This window comes from Stomoxys calcitrans, chromosome 3 (genome assembly GCF_963082655.1).
Source record: "Stomoxys calcitrans chromosome 3, idStoCalc2.1, whole genome shotgun sequence".
NCBI classification, from domain to species: domain Eukaryota; kingdom Metazoa; phylum Arthropoda; class Insecta; order Diptera; family Muscidae; genus Stomoxys; species Stomoxys calcitrans.
This window is the reverse complement of record NC_081554.1, coordinates 106,683,853-106,701,180: the sequence shown is the minus strand read 5'-3', so window position 1 is coordinate 106,701,180 and position 17,328 is coordinate 106,683,853. Positions and strand designations below refer to the sequence as shown.

General features: G+C 39.1%; 1 protein-coding gene across 2 annotated transcripts in view; it reads left to right on the top strand.

Annotated features, from left to right (window-relative positions):
• The window catches only part of LOC106092942 (protein gustavus), a 93,546-nt gene extending 77,444 nt beyond the window's left edge, over positions 1–16,102 (top strand). For both annotated transcript variants that reach the window (XM_013259895.2, XM_013259894.2), the window contains exon 3: positions 15,828–16,102. In XM_013259895.2, coding sequence (XP_013115349.1) covers positions 15,828–15,967 — 140 coding nt within the window. In that variant the 3' untranslated portion in view covers positions 15,968–16,102. The remainder of the gene's footprint in view (positions 1–15,827) is intronic.
• The last annotated feature ends 1,226 nt before the right edge of the window (positions 16,103–17,328 follow it).

Genomic DNA, 17,328 nt, shown 5'->3' with positions numbered 1-17,328 from the left:
GTAGAATCGTTTATTAGACCACAGCTTGAGTTATGTCTGTCCAAATGTGAACTGCCTTCAACGGTTTTGTTGCCAGTATATGGTGCAGTTGATGTAAACTGTCTTCGACTGTTTTGTTGCAAATGTATGGTGCAGCGGATACGTGTTCAATGCGGACTGGTATCACCAAAATGCTATTGGTGTCTGTTGATTGAGGTGGTCACCAAATATATGGCGCCTAAATATTATGAAAATGTTCGTTCGTCCGATGAAGTTAAAAGCATTTAGGAGTTCCTTACCACTGGTGGGGGGAAACTCAAAAATGCCTATTTCTTTGGTTTGGGGGTCACCAAATGCTATTGGTGCCTGTTGGTTGGAGTGTCGGTGCTTGTTCCGTATTATAGCATTTGAAGTCCCTTACCTCTGGTGGGGGAAATTCAAATGTCTATAACGTATTGTCAGGGGGTCACCAAATGCAATTGGTGCCTGTTGGTTGAAGTGTCGGTGCGTGTTCCGTATTATAGCATTTAAAGTCCCTTACCTCTGGTGGGGGGAAACTCAAATGTCTATAACGTATTGTCAGGGGGTCACCAAAATGCCAATTTAAGAAGGGGTAGTGGTTGTTAGTTTCAACGATGCATCCAAACTATCACTATTTCCTTTCTTGAATTTCTGAATCTTTTCTCCTAGCACTTGTAACTAGTAGAAAAATGGGCAAGCAATAACACATGGGGTTGTCTTAATAGATTGCCAAATGGCCTTTATTTTGTTTGAGCTTATATACTCTTACAGTTAACAATGGGCTTAAAGACAAATGCTTATTAATACGAAAGTTAAATCAAAAGAAGTAAAAGCAAACTCAAGAACTAAATGCAGTTATGCAGACGCATGCAGATTTAAATTGAGTTGATTGACTCTACGTATGTGCTATGCAAATGCATTTGCATAACTGCTGAGTTGCCGAAAATGGTCAATGACTCGATTTGTTCATTGACCTATATTGACGCATTTTTTAAAATGTTTGTTTCAATTGATGGCATAAATTTTGTTTCTATGTTCTTAACACTCATCGACAAGGGTGCCACCTCAGTGTACGTGTTCGTCCGTTTTTCGTCAAGGAGGAGGCACATCCCGGAGTGCCTTCTCCGTAAGCTTTTGGTCCGTGTCGGAATTGAAAAAACCCTGAATTCTGGTTCTGTTCGTCTTGCCATAACCCCCTCCACCATCGGTCGGTGAGGTGTATGGAGTGAAGTACATTTTCGATCTTGCTCTGGCCTTACGTCAGTATAATCTGGCCTTACGGGACTATAATCACACTGAATATGTTGCAAGGTGCTATGCGAACATAGACAGCAGTGGGTCACAAGCGTCGTCGTTGTGTCGTTGTAGCAGTTTGTTGTGTTCTATCTTTCGTCTGCTTGATTCTGTTGAATATCAAGCCGCAGGAACTCTGGGTCTGACTGGGCAGTTAAACAGGTGACGTGTATCGTGCGGTCCCTGGTTACAATCGGGACATACATCTTGCACGTCGGCATCAATCCTTGCTCTTTAGGAGTTGAGGCGGCTGCATCTGCCGGAACGTAATTGAGCAAGAACAACTCTGGTTTGCCGTGGGAGGTCAATTTCTTCAGGTGCAATATGAGGCGGTCGTTCTCCAAGGACTACATTCACCCGGTAGCCATTTAACGCATCTGCTACTGTGTCTGCATGAATGTTGTTTAGACCTGCTTGATATGCCGCTTGATCTAGAGGTTCTCTCTTGTAGCGCTGAACCTCACGCTCTAGATCATGTCGATCTACCTTAAGGCTTCTGGGTGGTGGATATCTATCCACAAAAATATGATTTGGATGGTCTGTGTAGTTATGTCTTCGCACTGATAGGATCTTTGTCTCCTGATGGAGGTGGTTCACATGAGAAGTGAGAAGACAGCCCGTCGCAGTTCGGAGGGCGGCATTCTGACAGATCTGAATATTATTCCACTGTGCGTCACAAAGCTGGCGAGACCACACTGGCGCTGCATAACTTACCATGCTTTGTATGTGGTCAACAAGGTTTCTTTGTAGGATAGTTAGAGGTTAAACAGTGCCAGAGATATCACCCCACCTTGGGGAACTTCCTGTTTCATTCTACGGTGCTTTGACTTTTTATCACCAAATTCTACAAATGGTTGGCGGATACACAGTTATTTTGCGACCCATCGTTTCAGGCCTGGCTGGAGGAATGTGTTGGCGATGTCCTCAAATAATTTGGCATGGCTGATGTCGAATGCCTTCGATAGGTTCAGTGTTACGAGGACCGTCCTATCACATGGCCTGGGCTGATTGAAGCGGCAAATGTGTGCGGTGATGGCATGCAATTCGAAATACATGTTGGTGCTCGGCGAATGGAAATTCCCCTACGAGGCTTGGATGAGTAATGCCTCAAGCGTCTTTGCTACTAGTGAGAGAAGGGAGATCGGTCTGTACGACTCCCATCAAACTCGGGTCCTTTCCAGCCTTCAGTAGCGGGATCCCTCTGCCCATTTTCCAGACATCGGGAACTATAAGAGTGTTCAAAGACATGTTGAGGACTGTAAGTTACTCAACTTCAGGAAAATCCAGATTATTCAGCATCAATGTAGAGATTCCGTCGGGGCCCAACGCCTTGGATGATTTGGCGCCATGCATAACATTCGTAACCTCGCCCACGGTAAATTGTGATGGCTGTCCATCGGCTCGGAGACCACGGATACGGCGAATGGCTCTCCTCCTTGCCCTGTCACTCTCGGGATGAACAATAAATTGACTGTTGAACAATCTGGCGCATCAGTCGCGGTTATTTCGCCAAAAGTGACAGAGGTTCTGTCATTCCGTCTGCCGGGGTTCGAGAGTGGCTTAACAGTAGAACACAGCTTGCGTAAACTGGTGCCTAATTTACATTGCTCCTATTGTTCCAGCCACAAATTCCTCCTATGTTCGTTGAATAGCCTGTTTATTTCCAGATTCAGCTCAGTGATTCTGGAGTTAGTGGGGTCCATAGATAAACGGCGATCCAGGAGACAAAGCTGACCGACACCTGCAGCTTGCACAGTTGTCACGGATACAATGTGCTACGTAAGGATCCCTTCGCTTAAGGAATGGAGGTGGGAGAATGGCCTTCGTGATATACCATATCGCGCAGTACAGACCCATCTCGCCTGCGCCTGGTGCTAGGGACCCCAACATGAAGTAAATGGGGATAGCAAGTCTGGTACAGCCGAGATATAGCTATACAACGTGTTCGTACCGGTGGTTGGTAGTTGTGAACAAAGGTTACAAGCCGGGCATAAGTGGGATACTGTCTGGCTGAAATCGTCTGGTTGTAGGAGATTGATGCGCATTACATTTCATGGCATTCTCCCCTAGGTGACGACCAGCGGGCAAACCAGACCAGATTGAAAGCTCTTCGTTTTGCACGGTAATTGAGGATGCCCCCTCTAGGATAATGGAGGATTTGAACGCGTCTGCTATACAGACGATGTTATTAATAATACTTCTTAGGTGTAAGGATCTGAACCAGCTATGCAGAATAGCCGAAAAGGCTTGCCTATGGCATATAACTGAGCTAGATCCAAGGGTCTTAATGCTAACCCAGAGAAGACTGAAATATGCTCTTCACGAGGAAGACGAAGGTGGGTCAATTTGACACCCCACGTTTCGTCAATAAAACAATTTCGATATATGACAAGGGCAAATACTTAAGAGTGATCTTGGATAGGAAACTTATTTGGAAGTGTCACATTCAGGAACGTACTGAGAAAGCTCGCAGATGTTGGACACTATGTAGAAGAGCCGTAGGCGCGAAATGGGTCCTGAATCCGAAGATAGTCTACAGGATCTACTGGAACGTGATTAAACAAATATTTACTTATGCCTCAGTAGTTTGGAGAACTGCGATGGACAAAAGTGCAACGTTAGCATAATTCAACAGGTTCAGAGAACATGTCTTGGCATAGTCGGAGGACCACGCCCACTAGGGCACTGGGGACTATTATTATGGAGATATCCGACCCATTGATATACAGATTAAGTGTGAGGCAGTCATGGCTGCTATGAGACTTAAAGGCGATGGGAGAATGGATTGAGGATGGGAGCAGCTCATACCATCGCGGTACAATCAAGGCGACGATAGAAAATCTGGAAGGAAGGAAAGAGGTTTCCGATCGCTTAAGGAATGGAGGTGGGAAATTGGCCTTTGTGATACACAATACCTGCGACTGGCGCTAGTGACCACTACATGGAGTACATGGGGATAGCAGTCAGGTCCGGTACTGCCAAGATATAGCTATACAACGTGTATGTATTGCAGGATGGTAGCTGTGTGCCAATTTATAGCCAAGCTTACAAACCCGAAATAGGTGGGTTACTATCTGGCCATAATCGTCTGGTTCTAGGTCACTTTAATTCGCATCAAAGAGGAGGTGAAGCAACTCGCCAGGAGGTGAAGCAACTCTCCAGCATAATTCTCGCCATCGACCGACCACCCGACTTCATAACCTTTGAGCACCGGATGTTTATCACTCAGAAGAAGGACGATTGGGCTGGCGTCAGAGAGTACACAAAGTTGCCGAGAGGAAATTACGAGACATCATTAACGCAGCAGCCGCTCGCTTTATACCAGCCGGTCGAATACCCCAATTGCGACCCAATTTTCCGGCGCAGGCAGTGGTACTCGCAGACGAGCGTGAACGAATTCGTTGTACGGACCCCACTAACCCCAGAATCAGCGAGCAGAATATGGAAATAAACGGGGTAGTGAACGAACATAAGAGGATTTTGTGGCTGGAACACTTGGAGCAATGTAACTGAGGCGGTTTAGGCAAGCTGTGATCTACTATTAAGTCACTCTTGAGCCCCAGTAGACGGGATGACAGGAGCTCAGTAACTTTTAGCGACGTATCCGTGACTGATGCGAAGAAATGCTCCATGTTGTTCAACCGTCAATATATTGTGCATCCCGAGAGTGACAAGGAAAGGAGGAGAGGTATTCGCCGTATCCGTGGTCTCCGACCCGATGGGCAGTCATAACAATTTACCGTGGGCGAAGTTACAAATGTCATCCGAGGCCCCAAGTCATCCAAGGCATTGGGCCCCGACAAAATCCCTACACTGATGCTGAAGAATCTGGATTTACCCTTACGACTGTCCTCAACCTGTCTTTGAACACTCTTATAGTACCCGATGTCTAGAAGATGACCAGAGTGATCCCGCTACTGAAGCCTGGAAGGGATCAGGGTAGGGGGGAGTCGTACAGACCGATCTCACTTCTCTCACCAGTAGCCAAGACGCTTTAGGGACTACTCCTCCCGAGCTTCGTTGGAGAGTTTCCCTTCGCCGAGCATCAACATGTATTTCGAAGACTGCATATCATAACAACTGGTCCGTATGCCATCACCGCACACATTTGCCGTGGCTTCAATCAGCCCAGGCCATTTGATAGGACGGTCATCCTGGCGCTGAACCTGTCGAAGGCCTTCGATGCTGTCAGCCATGCCAAACTATTTGAGGACATCACTAACACGTCCCTCCAGCCAGGCCTGAACTGATGGGTCGCGAATTATCTGTGTGGTCGCCAGTCATTTGTGGAATTTAGGGATAAGAAGTCGAAACACCTTAGAGTGAAACAAGGAGTTCCCCAAGGTGGGGATGATGTGGGTCACATCCATCTGGTGAATGTAATCCTTGGAGAACGATCACCTCCCATTGCGCCTGAAGAAATTGACCTCCTCCGGCAAACCAGAGTAGCTCTTACTCAATTACGATCCGGCAGATGCGGCCGCCTCAACTCCTACAGAGCAAGGTTTGACGCCGATGTGCAAGATATATGTCCCGATTGTGACCAGGGACCGCACGACACACGTCACCTGTTTAACTGCCCGGCCAGACCCACTCGGCTCGAACCCAAATCCCTCTGGACGCACCCCATCTTAGTCGCAGAGTTCATTGATCTGGACACTCAACTGGATCAAGCAGACGGAATCCCATGGCAGCCGGTTGTACATACCGGATTGACCTGATGGATTCCTTCATCGGCAATGGCTGCAGCCTCAGTATATAACACTGCTACAATAACAACAAACAGACGAAAAATAGAACACAACATATATACGAATCGGTTCAGATTTAGATATAGCTCCCATATAATAATTTAATGTTGTCATTTGTCAACTGTAGTTATTACAGTTTGAACATATTAGCTCGAAATGAGACACGGATTGTAAAATAACCCACCTGAAAACATCCGGCGAGGTCCACTAAAGTTGGTTTAAAATAAGATAAAGCTCTCACTTTTTATTCATAGGTTAGGTGTAGGGTATTATACAGTCGGCGCAACAGCAACAACAGAAATCATGTAGATTAACAATTAGAAGTGTGTCAGATAGTGTCTTATGACGTAGCTAACATAAGTAGTAAAACTAATTTTGAAAATTTTTTCTCATATATAAACAAATTTGAAATATTCTTTTTATTTGAAACTCATATTTCTGCAGATAAACTTTACTCCTTACTTTAAAGATTACATACTATAGTGGATTGATGCTGCCAAACTACTCAATGCCGGTGAGCAAGTAGTTTCATAACTACTCATCGAACATAATCCTATCGGCTAAATTTGGTGATATTTCTCTCGTATTTATACTGCTCTATTTGAATTGCTACCACTGGGTAGATAACTTTTTGAACTTGAAAAGTTTTCTATCTGAGTTAAGGCCATCTTCATTTTGTATTATTGGTGATTTTAATGTACAATTTGAAGCTAAACAGTCCTAGGATGTTTTACCCTCATTGTAGGCGAATATTACTGCTGACCGTAAGTCCAAGGACGAAACAGGTGAGACTAGAGGCAGAAAACTTCTTTGTTTCTTCTAGTATAATATTGATAAAAAGGTCAGCATACTGTTGACCAAGATCTATGAATCTGCTGGTGGATCAGGTAATAGGAAATTTTTTGAAAGTAAGAACAGGTGGTTCGACGCGCACTGAGTGAGGCAGCAAGGCGACGAATCCTTGCGATGCTAGGTCTATATCGTAGATATGATATTTCGATTTACCGAAAGCAGTATGTGGAAAGTAAGACATCCTACAGCAACTTATGTGAACGAAAAAAACTATCTTTGGTGAGTTCGGACATTGATAGATTGAATGAGGTGAGAGATTCGGCCGACTGGTGGAGACTGGTCAATGTTTTGAGGAACAAACCCTTTAGAATTGGCAGCAATTTGAACGCATGCTCCTTTAGAAACCATTTTTGTACCCACTTGGTTGAGGATGTACAAGAAGCTACTATTTTCTGGGCAACGCCAAACTTTATTGATCCTTTTTTAGACTCTCCTTTTGAAATGAGAGAACTGCTATTGATATTAAGAGACGCATAACTTAACAAGGCTCCAAGTTTCGACAGGATCCCTTTCGAGTTGTACAAATATGCTCCGGATATATTTCTTCAAGAGGTTCTTAAACTTTTCAATTTTATCTTTCTACGAGAATCTATTCCCGTGGCGTTCCGTAGGTCCATTATTATACCTCTGCACAAGAAAGGCGACGTTAATGATGCATTCAACTATAGTGGTTTATCGCTTTTGGACACTCTGTATAAACTATTTACGGGTATTTTACTAAGTAGGATTGATAGTTGGGTAAGCCATAAGGGTGTGATGAACGAGTTCCAGGCTGGATTTCGGAAAGGTTACTCGACCGTGGATGACATTTTTACTCTAACTAACCTGGTACACATAAATTTCAACATAAGAAGAAAAACGTATGCACTTTTTGTCGATTTTTCGTTCGCATTCGACAGGATTCCGTAACTTTTTATTCTACAAGCTAACAGCCATGGGCCTCTCATCGAGAATGGTAAGGATACTTCAAATGATTTATCAGGACAATATAAGTAAGGTGTGGGATGTTAGTCTTTTTTTTATCGGATAGTTTCGAGGTGACTCAGGGAGTCAGACAGGGTTGCCTTTTGAGCCGCCTTCTGTACTCACTATTTTTGAACGACACGCACGAAGAACTGCCGTCCGGTTGGGTTATTGATGATATGGAATTCAAGCTGCTTATGTACGCAGACGACATAGTCCTGCTGGCCGACTCCCCTTTACAGCTGCAGAACATGACAGATGCTCTCCAAAATTATTGCTTGAATGGGGTCTGGAGGTGAATCTAACTAAATCTAAGATTATGATTTTCAGGAGGGGCACCCAAATCGACAGAAATCAGCAATGGTCATATGGATCTCATCCCATAGTGTTAGTAAATGAATATAAGTATCTTGGGATTACCCTCACCTATAATATGTCATTCAAGAACATCTTGATAATAAATTAGATGTATAAAAGTTAGCAATAAATGCCACGTGGGCACGATATTTGCATAACGACAGAATTGGACTTTTGAAGAAGAAGAAAATTTTCGATGCGGCAGCAAAGTCGATTTTATTCTACTGTGCTCAGGTCTGAGGGTTCGAATGTTAGGAACAAGCAGAGAAACTTTTAAGATTTTTTCTTAAGAAGATCCTATTTCTACCTAAGAATACCCCAAACTATACGTTTCATCTTGAGACTGGCCTCCCCAGCATGTATTCTAAAACACTTAAAATGCACTTCAATTATATGGCGAAAGTACTCTCGATGCCTCAGGATAGGCTCCCCCGAATAGTGGCCAAGAAGATTATTGATACTGGCACCTTATGGGTAAGAAAACTGAGGGACTTATCTTCATATCTAGGGATTGTTATGGACTCCAGCCTTAGAGGCCGAAAGCTAGATGCATTGCATAAGTCCGTATTAGAGGGTTTAATTTTACGTTAATTATGGACGAAAAGGGCTACGCAGTCTCATTTCCACGACGTATATCCAAATCTCCAATATAACATTCCATCATATTTTGTGGTTATGAACTCATACAAGATGATGAGTTTGATATTTCGAGCCAGAGGTGGTCTACTCAATATTAATGCAAGAGCGTTTAGAAATCATACAGACGGCATTTGTGCAATATGCGACTTAGATGAACCGGAACACACTTACCACTTCCTAGCCATCTGTCCAATTTTTGCCCATGAAAGAATAATTTGTTTTGGTAAAAATATACTCACAACCAATGTGTATTATGAAATTTTAACGGCAAAGACTTCGTACAACTACATAAATATTTAACAAATTGTTTGAAATTCAGAAGTTTGATACAAAATGAATTTTCTCCTTGAATAATTAATCGAATGATACAAATGCAACATGTCATCTACCAAATACAAAGCCAATCTGATGTATAACATATACATATGTTATGTCAAAACTAGATTTTTCATAATTCTACTAGCATTTTTTGTTAACATTGTAAATGAATTATTTTAATAAAAAAAATCTAATCTATTCTAATCTACGTACGGCTCCTCCTACTTTTTCCATTCCTTACTGGTTTTTGCATAAAAAATGCATGTTTCCGATATGCACTCAAAATTCGCTTTCTTTGCAACAAATTATGTCTAAATACAAAATTTGGCCAAAATCGGACCATAAACAAAAAGTGCATATATATCCCTTCTTTACTTGTTATCCAACCACTGCAATTCAATTGAATCTTCAAAAACGGTTCTGCTATTTTGCTTACGTGGACGTAACTGGAATTTAATACTTTACCACCCTATAAAAAATGATTACATCTGATAAAATAGATAGTCAATAGATCTGTCTGTCTGTCTGTCCATGTTAATTTGTGTACAAAGTGCAGGTCGCAGTTTTCATCCGTTGAAATTGGAAAAAGTCGTTTCAGATTTAATGTATATATATGCGTCCGATTTGCAGTAATAATATTTACAATGAAATTTCCATTGGGTAAACTTTTTTTTTCTAGAAATTTGGCAGGAAGTGTTTTCTTATGTCTCTCGATATTTCTGGTCATAGAAATCGGTTTTAATTTACATATAGCTCTCATATATATATATATAAAGTTTGCTCGAAATCGATTTAGATTTAGATAAAGCTCTTCGATTCGTTTCGATTTTCCGATTCGCCGGATTTGCAGTAATATTGCAATAAAATGTTCATTTGGTAACCGAGAAATATTCCAAGAAACCGATTTTAGCCGAAATTTGGCAGGAGGTATTTTCTTACGACTCTCAACACAACAGGTGGATAGAAATCAGCCCAGATTTAGATATATCTGTCATATATATATATATATATATAAATATATATATATATATATATATATATATATATATATATATATATATATATATATATATATATATATATATATATATCGCCCGATTTTCACTTCAAGAGCCACTGTAAGCGCATTGGTTGCCCAAAACGACGACTGAGAAGTTTGCTCGAAATTGGTTCTGAATTTGTTATAGCTCCCATATATATGTTCGTCTGGTTTTTGGGTAATTTGCAATAATTTTGCATTTGTCAATCGTAGTTATTACAGTTTGAAAATATATGCTCAAAATTTGATACGGATTGTTTAATCAGAAAACATCCGGCGAGGTCCATCAAAAATGGTTCAAAATTGTATATAGCACCCATATTGTACTTATAGAGAAGGTGCGGGGTATTATACAGTCGGCACCGCCCGACTTTTGCCCTTACTTACTGGTTTTAAATATACTAAATGGAAACCTGAAGTCTGAGTTCTACTGGATCACATTTACCTCAACGTACCGCTCAGACCAATACAAAATTTTTAACTTCTTCATTTTGAGTACTATCGTACAAATATTGCGATTAATGACTCATTTAGGCATTAATGCATTGAATTTCATAAAAATTACAATAATATAGATCTATGCAAAAACAAATATTCTTTAAAGAGAAAAAATATTATTTTGCTGAATTCGTAGTTATTAAGTGCGGTTGTTCATCTTTGATATAAAAATCAATTTGTGCTTGTTTGTCGGTTCGTTTGTTAGTGTTGAAGTTGTTTTATAAGTAGCCTGAAATCTACTTTACTACGTTGTTATGTTGTGTTGTTATGTGTACTCGTATATGAAAAACACTTTTTTCAGTCAATAAAATACCTTTGAACTCAATAGGTTATGAGCCCAGTCTCGTAAAAAAAAAACAAAAAAAAAAATATTTTTCACAAGAAAAGAAAAATTCTGGATTTTTTTTTCAAGAAAGAAAGATATGGAATTCACCAAGAATTTGAAGCCGCTATCAGGTCCTGCGGATTGGCCTATATGGAAAAGGAAAGTAAGGGATATTCTAGACTTCTATGAAGAATCAAGAAAGTTGAAGCACCACTTCCTTTGCAAGATGGAGCTACCGAGTCTCAAATTAAAGAACACAAGAAATTTTTCCGTAAAGCAAATTGTTATGCGAAGAGCATAATTACCAACACGGTCACGGATGAAGTATATCAGAAGATTATGGATAAAGAGAATGCCTACGAAGCATGGAATGCGTTAAAGAACATTTATGAAGCTACATCAAAAGACCAATTGTTTAAAATATGTTCAGACATGTTTTCTTTTGGATGGCAAGATAATCAAGATGCTTCGACACATATTGCGAAACTAAGAGGTTTATGGGATGAATTAAATGCTGGATTGAGATCTAAAGGAGAAAATATATTGCCAGATATGCTCTTGGTATGCAAAATCCTTCATATTCTTCCACCGTCTTATGAAATGTTCCGCTCTAGCTGGATGATGATGACAAGAGATATAGACAAATCCATAGATGAGCTAATTTTACAAATTTGTCTCTATGAAAGAAATTTTAGGAAAGATTTCGAAGATTCAGGTAACAATCAAGAAGCTTTAATGGTAAAAGCAAAGAAAAATTTAAAGCAAAAAAATGTTAAACATTCCTCAAAGAAGGAAGACGTTTGTCATTACTGCAAAAAGAAGGGGCATTGGCTAAAAGAATGCAGAAAATGGATTGAAGATGGTAAACCATCAAAGAAGTCGAAAGGAAGTCAAAGGATATGTTAAAGGATTTGAATTACAGTTCATCAAATGAATTAAGCCTTCCAGCGCCTCCTACAAAAGAACCAGGTTCAGAATATGACGAGGATATAAATGAAGAAAATGAAAATAGTTCAGACATACTTCAAATAGAAAGGAATCAAGCTGAAAGTAATAATCCTGTTGTACCAGCATTATCTGAAGAAGATCAATCATCTTCAGTAGAATTCGAAAGGGTTCCTGAGAACACTGTATCGACGAAACGTTTTAGAGAAACTGATTCCGAAGATGAAGAGCCGATATACAAAAGATTGCGAGAAAGGTCTCTTATTCAAAATCAAAAGTATAAGGATTTTGTTATGATGGTACAGGAAGTAGAAAGCAGCATTGAAATACCAGAAACTTATAAACAAGCTTTGAATTGTCATGAAAAAAAAATGAATGGATCAAAGCAATGGAATCCGAAATTGAATCACTACAGGAAAACCATACATGGAATTTGATAGAGTTGCCTCCAGGTGGAAAAGCTTTGCCAGGTAAATGGGTTTATCGACTAAAATTAAATGCTGATGGTAGTATAGATAAATTCAAAGCAAGACTAGTTATCAAAGGGTTTAAACAAGAAAAAGGCGTTGATTATAATCAGACCATCAGTCCAGTAGCAAAAATGAATACAATAAGATCACTGTTAAGTATCGTTGCAATCGAAAATCTCTGCATGATGCAGTTCGATGTATCAACAGCATTTTTGTATGGTGAACTGGATGAAGTTATTTACATGGATCAACCTGAGGGCTTTAATGATGGTAGTGGACGTGTTTGTAAGCTAAATAGAAGCCTGTATGGACTGAAACAAGCACCTAGATGTTGGAACAGAAGAATGGGAAAATACTTAGAAAATGAAGTTAAAATGAAAGCAAGTTCAGCTGATCCTTGTTTATATAAAAGAGAGCAAAATGGAAATAAGTTAATACTTGCACTGTATGTTGATGATGGCTTGGTCGCAGCAACAGACAGGGAACAACTACGAGAATTTATGGATAATTTGAAGAAAGAATTTAAGATAACAGCAAAGGAAACTAGTTATTTCCTTGAAGTGCTACAGTGATGCAGACTTTGGAGGCTGTATAGAGACAGGAAGATCTACGTCAGGAGTAGTGGCTGTCTATGCTGGTGGTGCCATATCTTGGTTAAGTCAAAGACAAAGAATAGTGTCAACATCAACTACAGAAGCCGAAATAATAGCTGCAAATGAAGCTTGCAAAGAATTCATTTGGCTTAGGCGGTTGTACAATGAAATTTCAAATTTAAAGGAGACGCCAGTATTACATATAGATAATAATGCGGCATTACGATAGACACAAAATCCGGAATTTCACCGAAGAACCAAACACATTTCTATCAAACATTTTTTTATCAGGGAAAAAGTTTCTGAAGGCAAAATAGAAGTTGCGAAAATTTCGACAGAAAATCAATTAGCTGATATGATGACAAAACCACTGTCCAAGACACGTTTGGAAGCCTTATGTACCAAAATTAAGTGGAAGTGTTGAAGTTGTTTTATAAGTAGCCTGAAATCTACTTTACTACGTTGTTATGTTTTGTTGTTATGTACGTTGTTATGTTGTGTTGTTATGTGTACTCGTATATGAAAAACACTTTTTTCAGTCAATAAAATACCTTTGAACTCAATAGTTAGTTTGTGTGTTCCTTATAGACTCAAAGACGGCTGAACCGATTTCCATGAAATTTTCACTGATGGTGCATAATGATCCCGTGGTGAAAATAGGATACTACATTTTTTGATATCTGAAGGGGGCGGACCCTCTCCCTTACCCTAATTTTCAGAAAAGCCAGATCTTGGTGACGGGTGGTGCGATTTTAGCGAAATTTTGTGTGCTCTCATATAGTACCCTAAAAATAAAAATGTGCTAGGGGACCACCCTAACCGACCATGGCAATATGCGACTCAAATGAAAGGTATTTGCGAGTAGAATAACACCCCCCAAACAAGACTTATTTACTGACCATGGCAACTCAGGGCTTAAATAAAAGATATTTGAGTGTAGAATACAAATCTTGTGTTTGGGTGGCCGCCCCTCCCAAGAACACCCCCAAAAGAGGACAAATTTACGACCATAGCAATATGGGGCTCAAATGAAAGGTCTTTGGGAGTAAAGCAGGAATCTGACATTAATATTCGGGAAAAAGTGTTTATGGGGCCACCCCACCACCATAGCACCACCCATATAGGACGTATTTGCTGACCATTCCAATATGGGACTGTAATAAGAGGTAATTTAGAGTCGAACACAAATCATATATATATTTTAAGGGCGAAGTCACTGAACGAACGCCCCATCCCCCAAAACACTTCCCAAACCGGTCATGTTTACGAATATAGAAATATGGAGCTTAAATGAAAGTTATTTAGGAGTAGACCACGAATCTAATATCAAAATTCGGGACCAACGGCCTAGGGGACGTCCCACCCCCATAACAACCCCCAAATGGGACGATTTGCTCACCATGACAATTTGGGTCTTAAAGGGAGTGAATCTCAATATTGATAGTTTTTAAGGCCCATACCCCAAACCAGACATATTTGCTGAATTTTGCAATAAAAGGGTTAATGAAAGGTACTTGAGATTAGAAAACGAATTTGATACCCAATTTTGAAGCCAATGCCAATATGGGGTTCAAATAAATGATATTTGAGAGTATAGGGCTAAGTGTTTGGGGGACCAACCCACTCACATGAAATTTATTGGGGAGAAGAGTACGAGATTGATACCCACTTTCAAATAAAGGTATTTGAGAACAGAAAACGAATCTGATATTCAAATGTGGGATTATGTATTTGGGGCACCGCCCCTTTTCCAAAACTCCCCATAAAGAGTATAAATTTTGGGGCCAAGTGTTTGAGGACGCCTCATCCCATAAACTTCCCTTAAACCAATGACAATATGAGGTTTAAATAAATAGTATTTGAGCCCGATGCTGATATTTTTGTAGGGCCAAGTGTCTAGGGGACCACTTTACCCAAGGAAACACCCCCAAATCGGACATCATTCCAATATCGGGCTGAAAAAAAGACTTAATAATAGAGTTTATCAAACACCCAAACGTTAATGACCTTACATCCTTCGAGCGAATTCGTAGACCAATAAAGATCATATAGGATGCAGATAAAGGCATTTATATTCTTATAATGTTAGTCAAGCGATATACATATACTATTTTCGTATCATGGTATTTCACTAAAAGCTCTTTAATTGTCGAAATAAATATTGAAACGATAATTTTGTTCCATATAAAGTAAAAGAAGGCGGGCCCGGTTCGGCTATGATTGTATATAGTTGAGTCTGTAAGAATTATAATATCTAAGGGGGAATGAAAGAGAAGGATATCAGATGGCTTTCGGTTTCATAACGGGACACATAGCACTACCAGCTCACCTATGCAAAATCGTTGCGGCAAGTGATAGCATGTGTAGGGCATGCGGGGAAGATGATGACTCGTTGAAGCATTTCCTACGTCAATACCAGGCTTTCGCGCCTAACGGAGATAGGTACAATACAAGGCATGATGACAGAATACCAGACATAAAACAATTAGGGATTTTGTAAGTAGCAAGGAATTCCTGATTAAGATTTTCTTTTTCGAGGTTACTTTTTAGTTTTTAGAGCGCACAACAAGCCGATTACTGGCTTAGGGTTATGTCCATAGTGTAGGGGAACTCATTAACGTACGCACCCTCCTTTAAACCTCTCAACCTAATCAAAATCGATTGATGACGATTGTTGGCAAACGCATGACCTTCCTTGTTTTTATTTTAAATTATTTGAGTTTAAACACTTTAATAAGTATAAGTAATTGTACGAGCAAATTTACAATTATTTTTTTTTTTTAGCGGAACCTCTACCATTAATGGATTTATGTAGAAGAATAATTCGACAAGAACTTGGCCGAGTTCAGTTAGACGAACGAGTTCAACAACTTCACCTCCCCCATTCTATGAAGACATATTTGTTGTATCAAAATCGCAGATAATACTTTTATTTATATTTTTAAAAACAAAACTTTTACCTAAGGACTTATATACTTATAATTAAATACTCAACTTCTTATTCTTTGGTGTAATATAAAAAAGTTTAGATGTAAGTAATAAATATTTAGTTGTGTAAATTGACATTGTATACAAATATATATATATATATATATATATATATATATATATATATATATATATATATATATATATATATATATATATATATATATATATATGTATATATATAATTTTAATTTCGTTTAGTTATAGCTAAGTAAACTTTCAATGTTTGCAAGTTAAGTGTCGATGTCAACAAGATGAATAAAAAGCAAAATATGAGCAAAAAGCAAACCGAAATAAAATTGCTTATAGTATATTCTTTTTCTAAAATTACTTTTTTTATTTCAGTTTTATAAAGGAATGTATAACTAGCATACCCCCGGTCTACTTAGCTACCCCATTTAAAAGTCAATTTGGTAGGAGTACTACAAATAATCTAAATTTTAAAACCCATAAGTGTTTGTATTACTGACTTCAAAATAGCAACAGCACATAAAAATTAGGGGTCGATTATGGATGCCAGATATGAAATCAAGAAATAAAAATTAGTATACAGTTGAAAATTTTTTTTAGTTTCATTCGATATCAGTGTTTTGAACATTTAACTACTAAATAAATTGTAAAAAGTATGCAATTCAATGCAGAAATGGCCATTTCCATAACAAATTTGACGTTGGCAACTCAACTGAAGTTGGGTTGCAATCTATAATCAACCTAATAGCTTTGCTTGGATTTTCAGTCAAATAAAAAAATACAACATGTAGCTAGGAATCTGTCTACTTTCGACTAATCGATTAATCGACTTTTTGTGTAAAAAAGTCCAAAAGTCGATGTCGACTTTTACTGTCAAAAAAAGTCGAATATTGATTTCGAATTCGAAAAGGATTTAGTTTCAGGTGGATTTTTCCCGCTGACTGCTTCGACTTTTTTTAAGCTATTGTTGCAATAATAAAGAAGTGATATTAACATTGAAAAATACCAAAAATAACTCGAAATGTAGCATTTAAAAGAAAAATTAATAATAAAATAAAACACAAAAATATCACCCAAAATCAAAAACGAAGCGATCGGGACAATATGGGTGTCACATTAAAGGCATTGGAGAGTAGAATACGAATAATAAAAGGTATTGGGTAGTACATTAAGAATATGGCATTAAAATCGAAGTCCAAGTAATAGGGGTCGCCCCACTATATGGGACTCAAATAAAAGTCATTCGAAACCTATTGAACATGGCATTAACATTTGTGTACGAATATCTACGTGGTGCTTTACCCCCTTAAACCATATCAAACAGGTT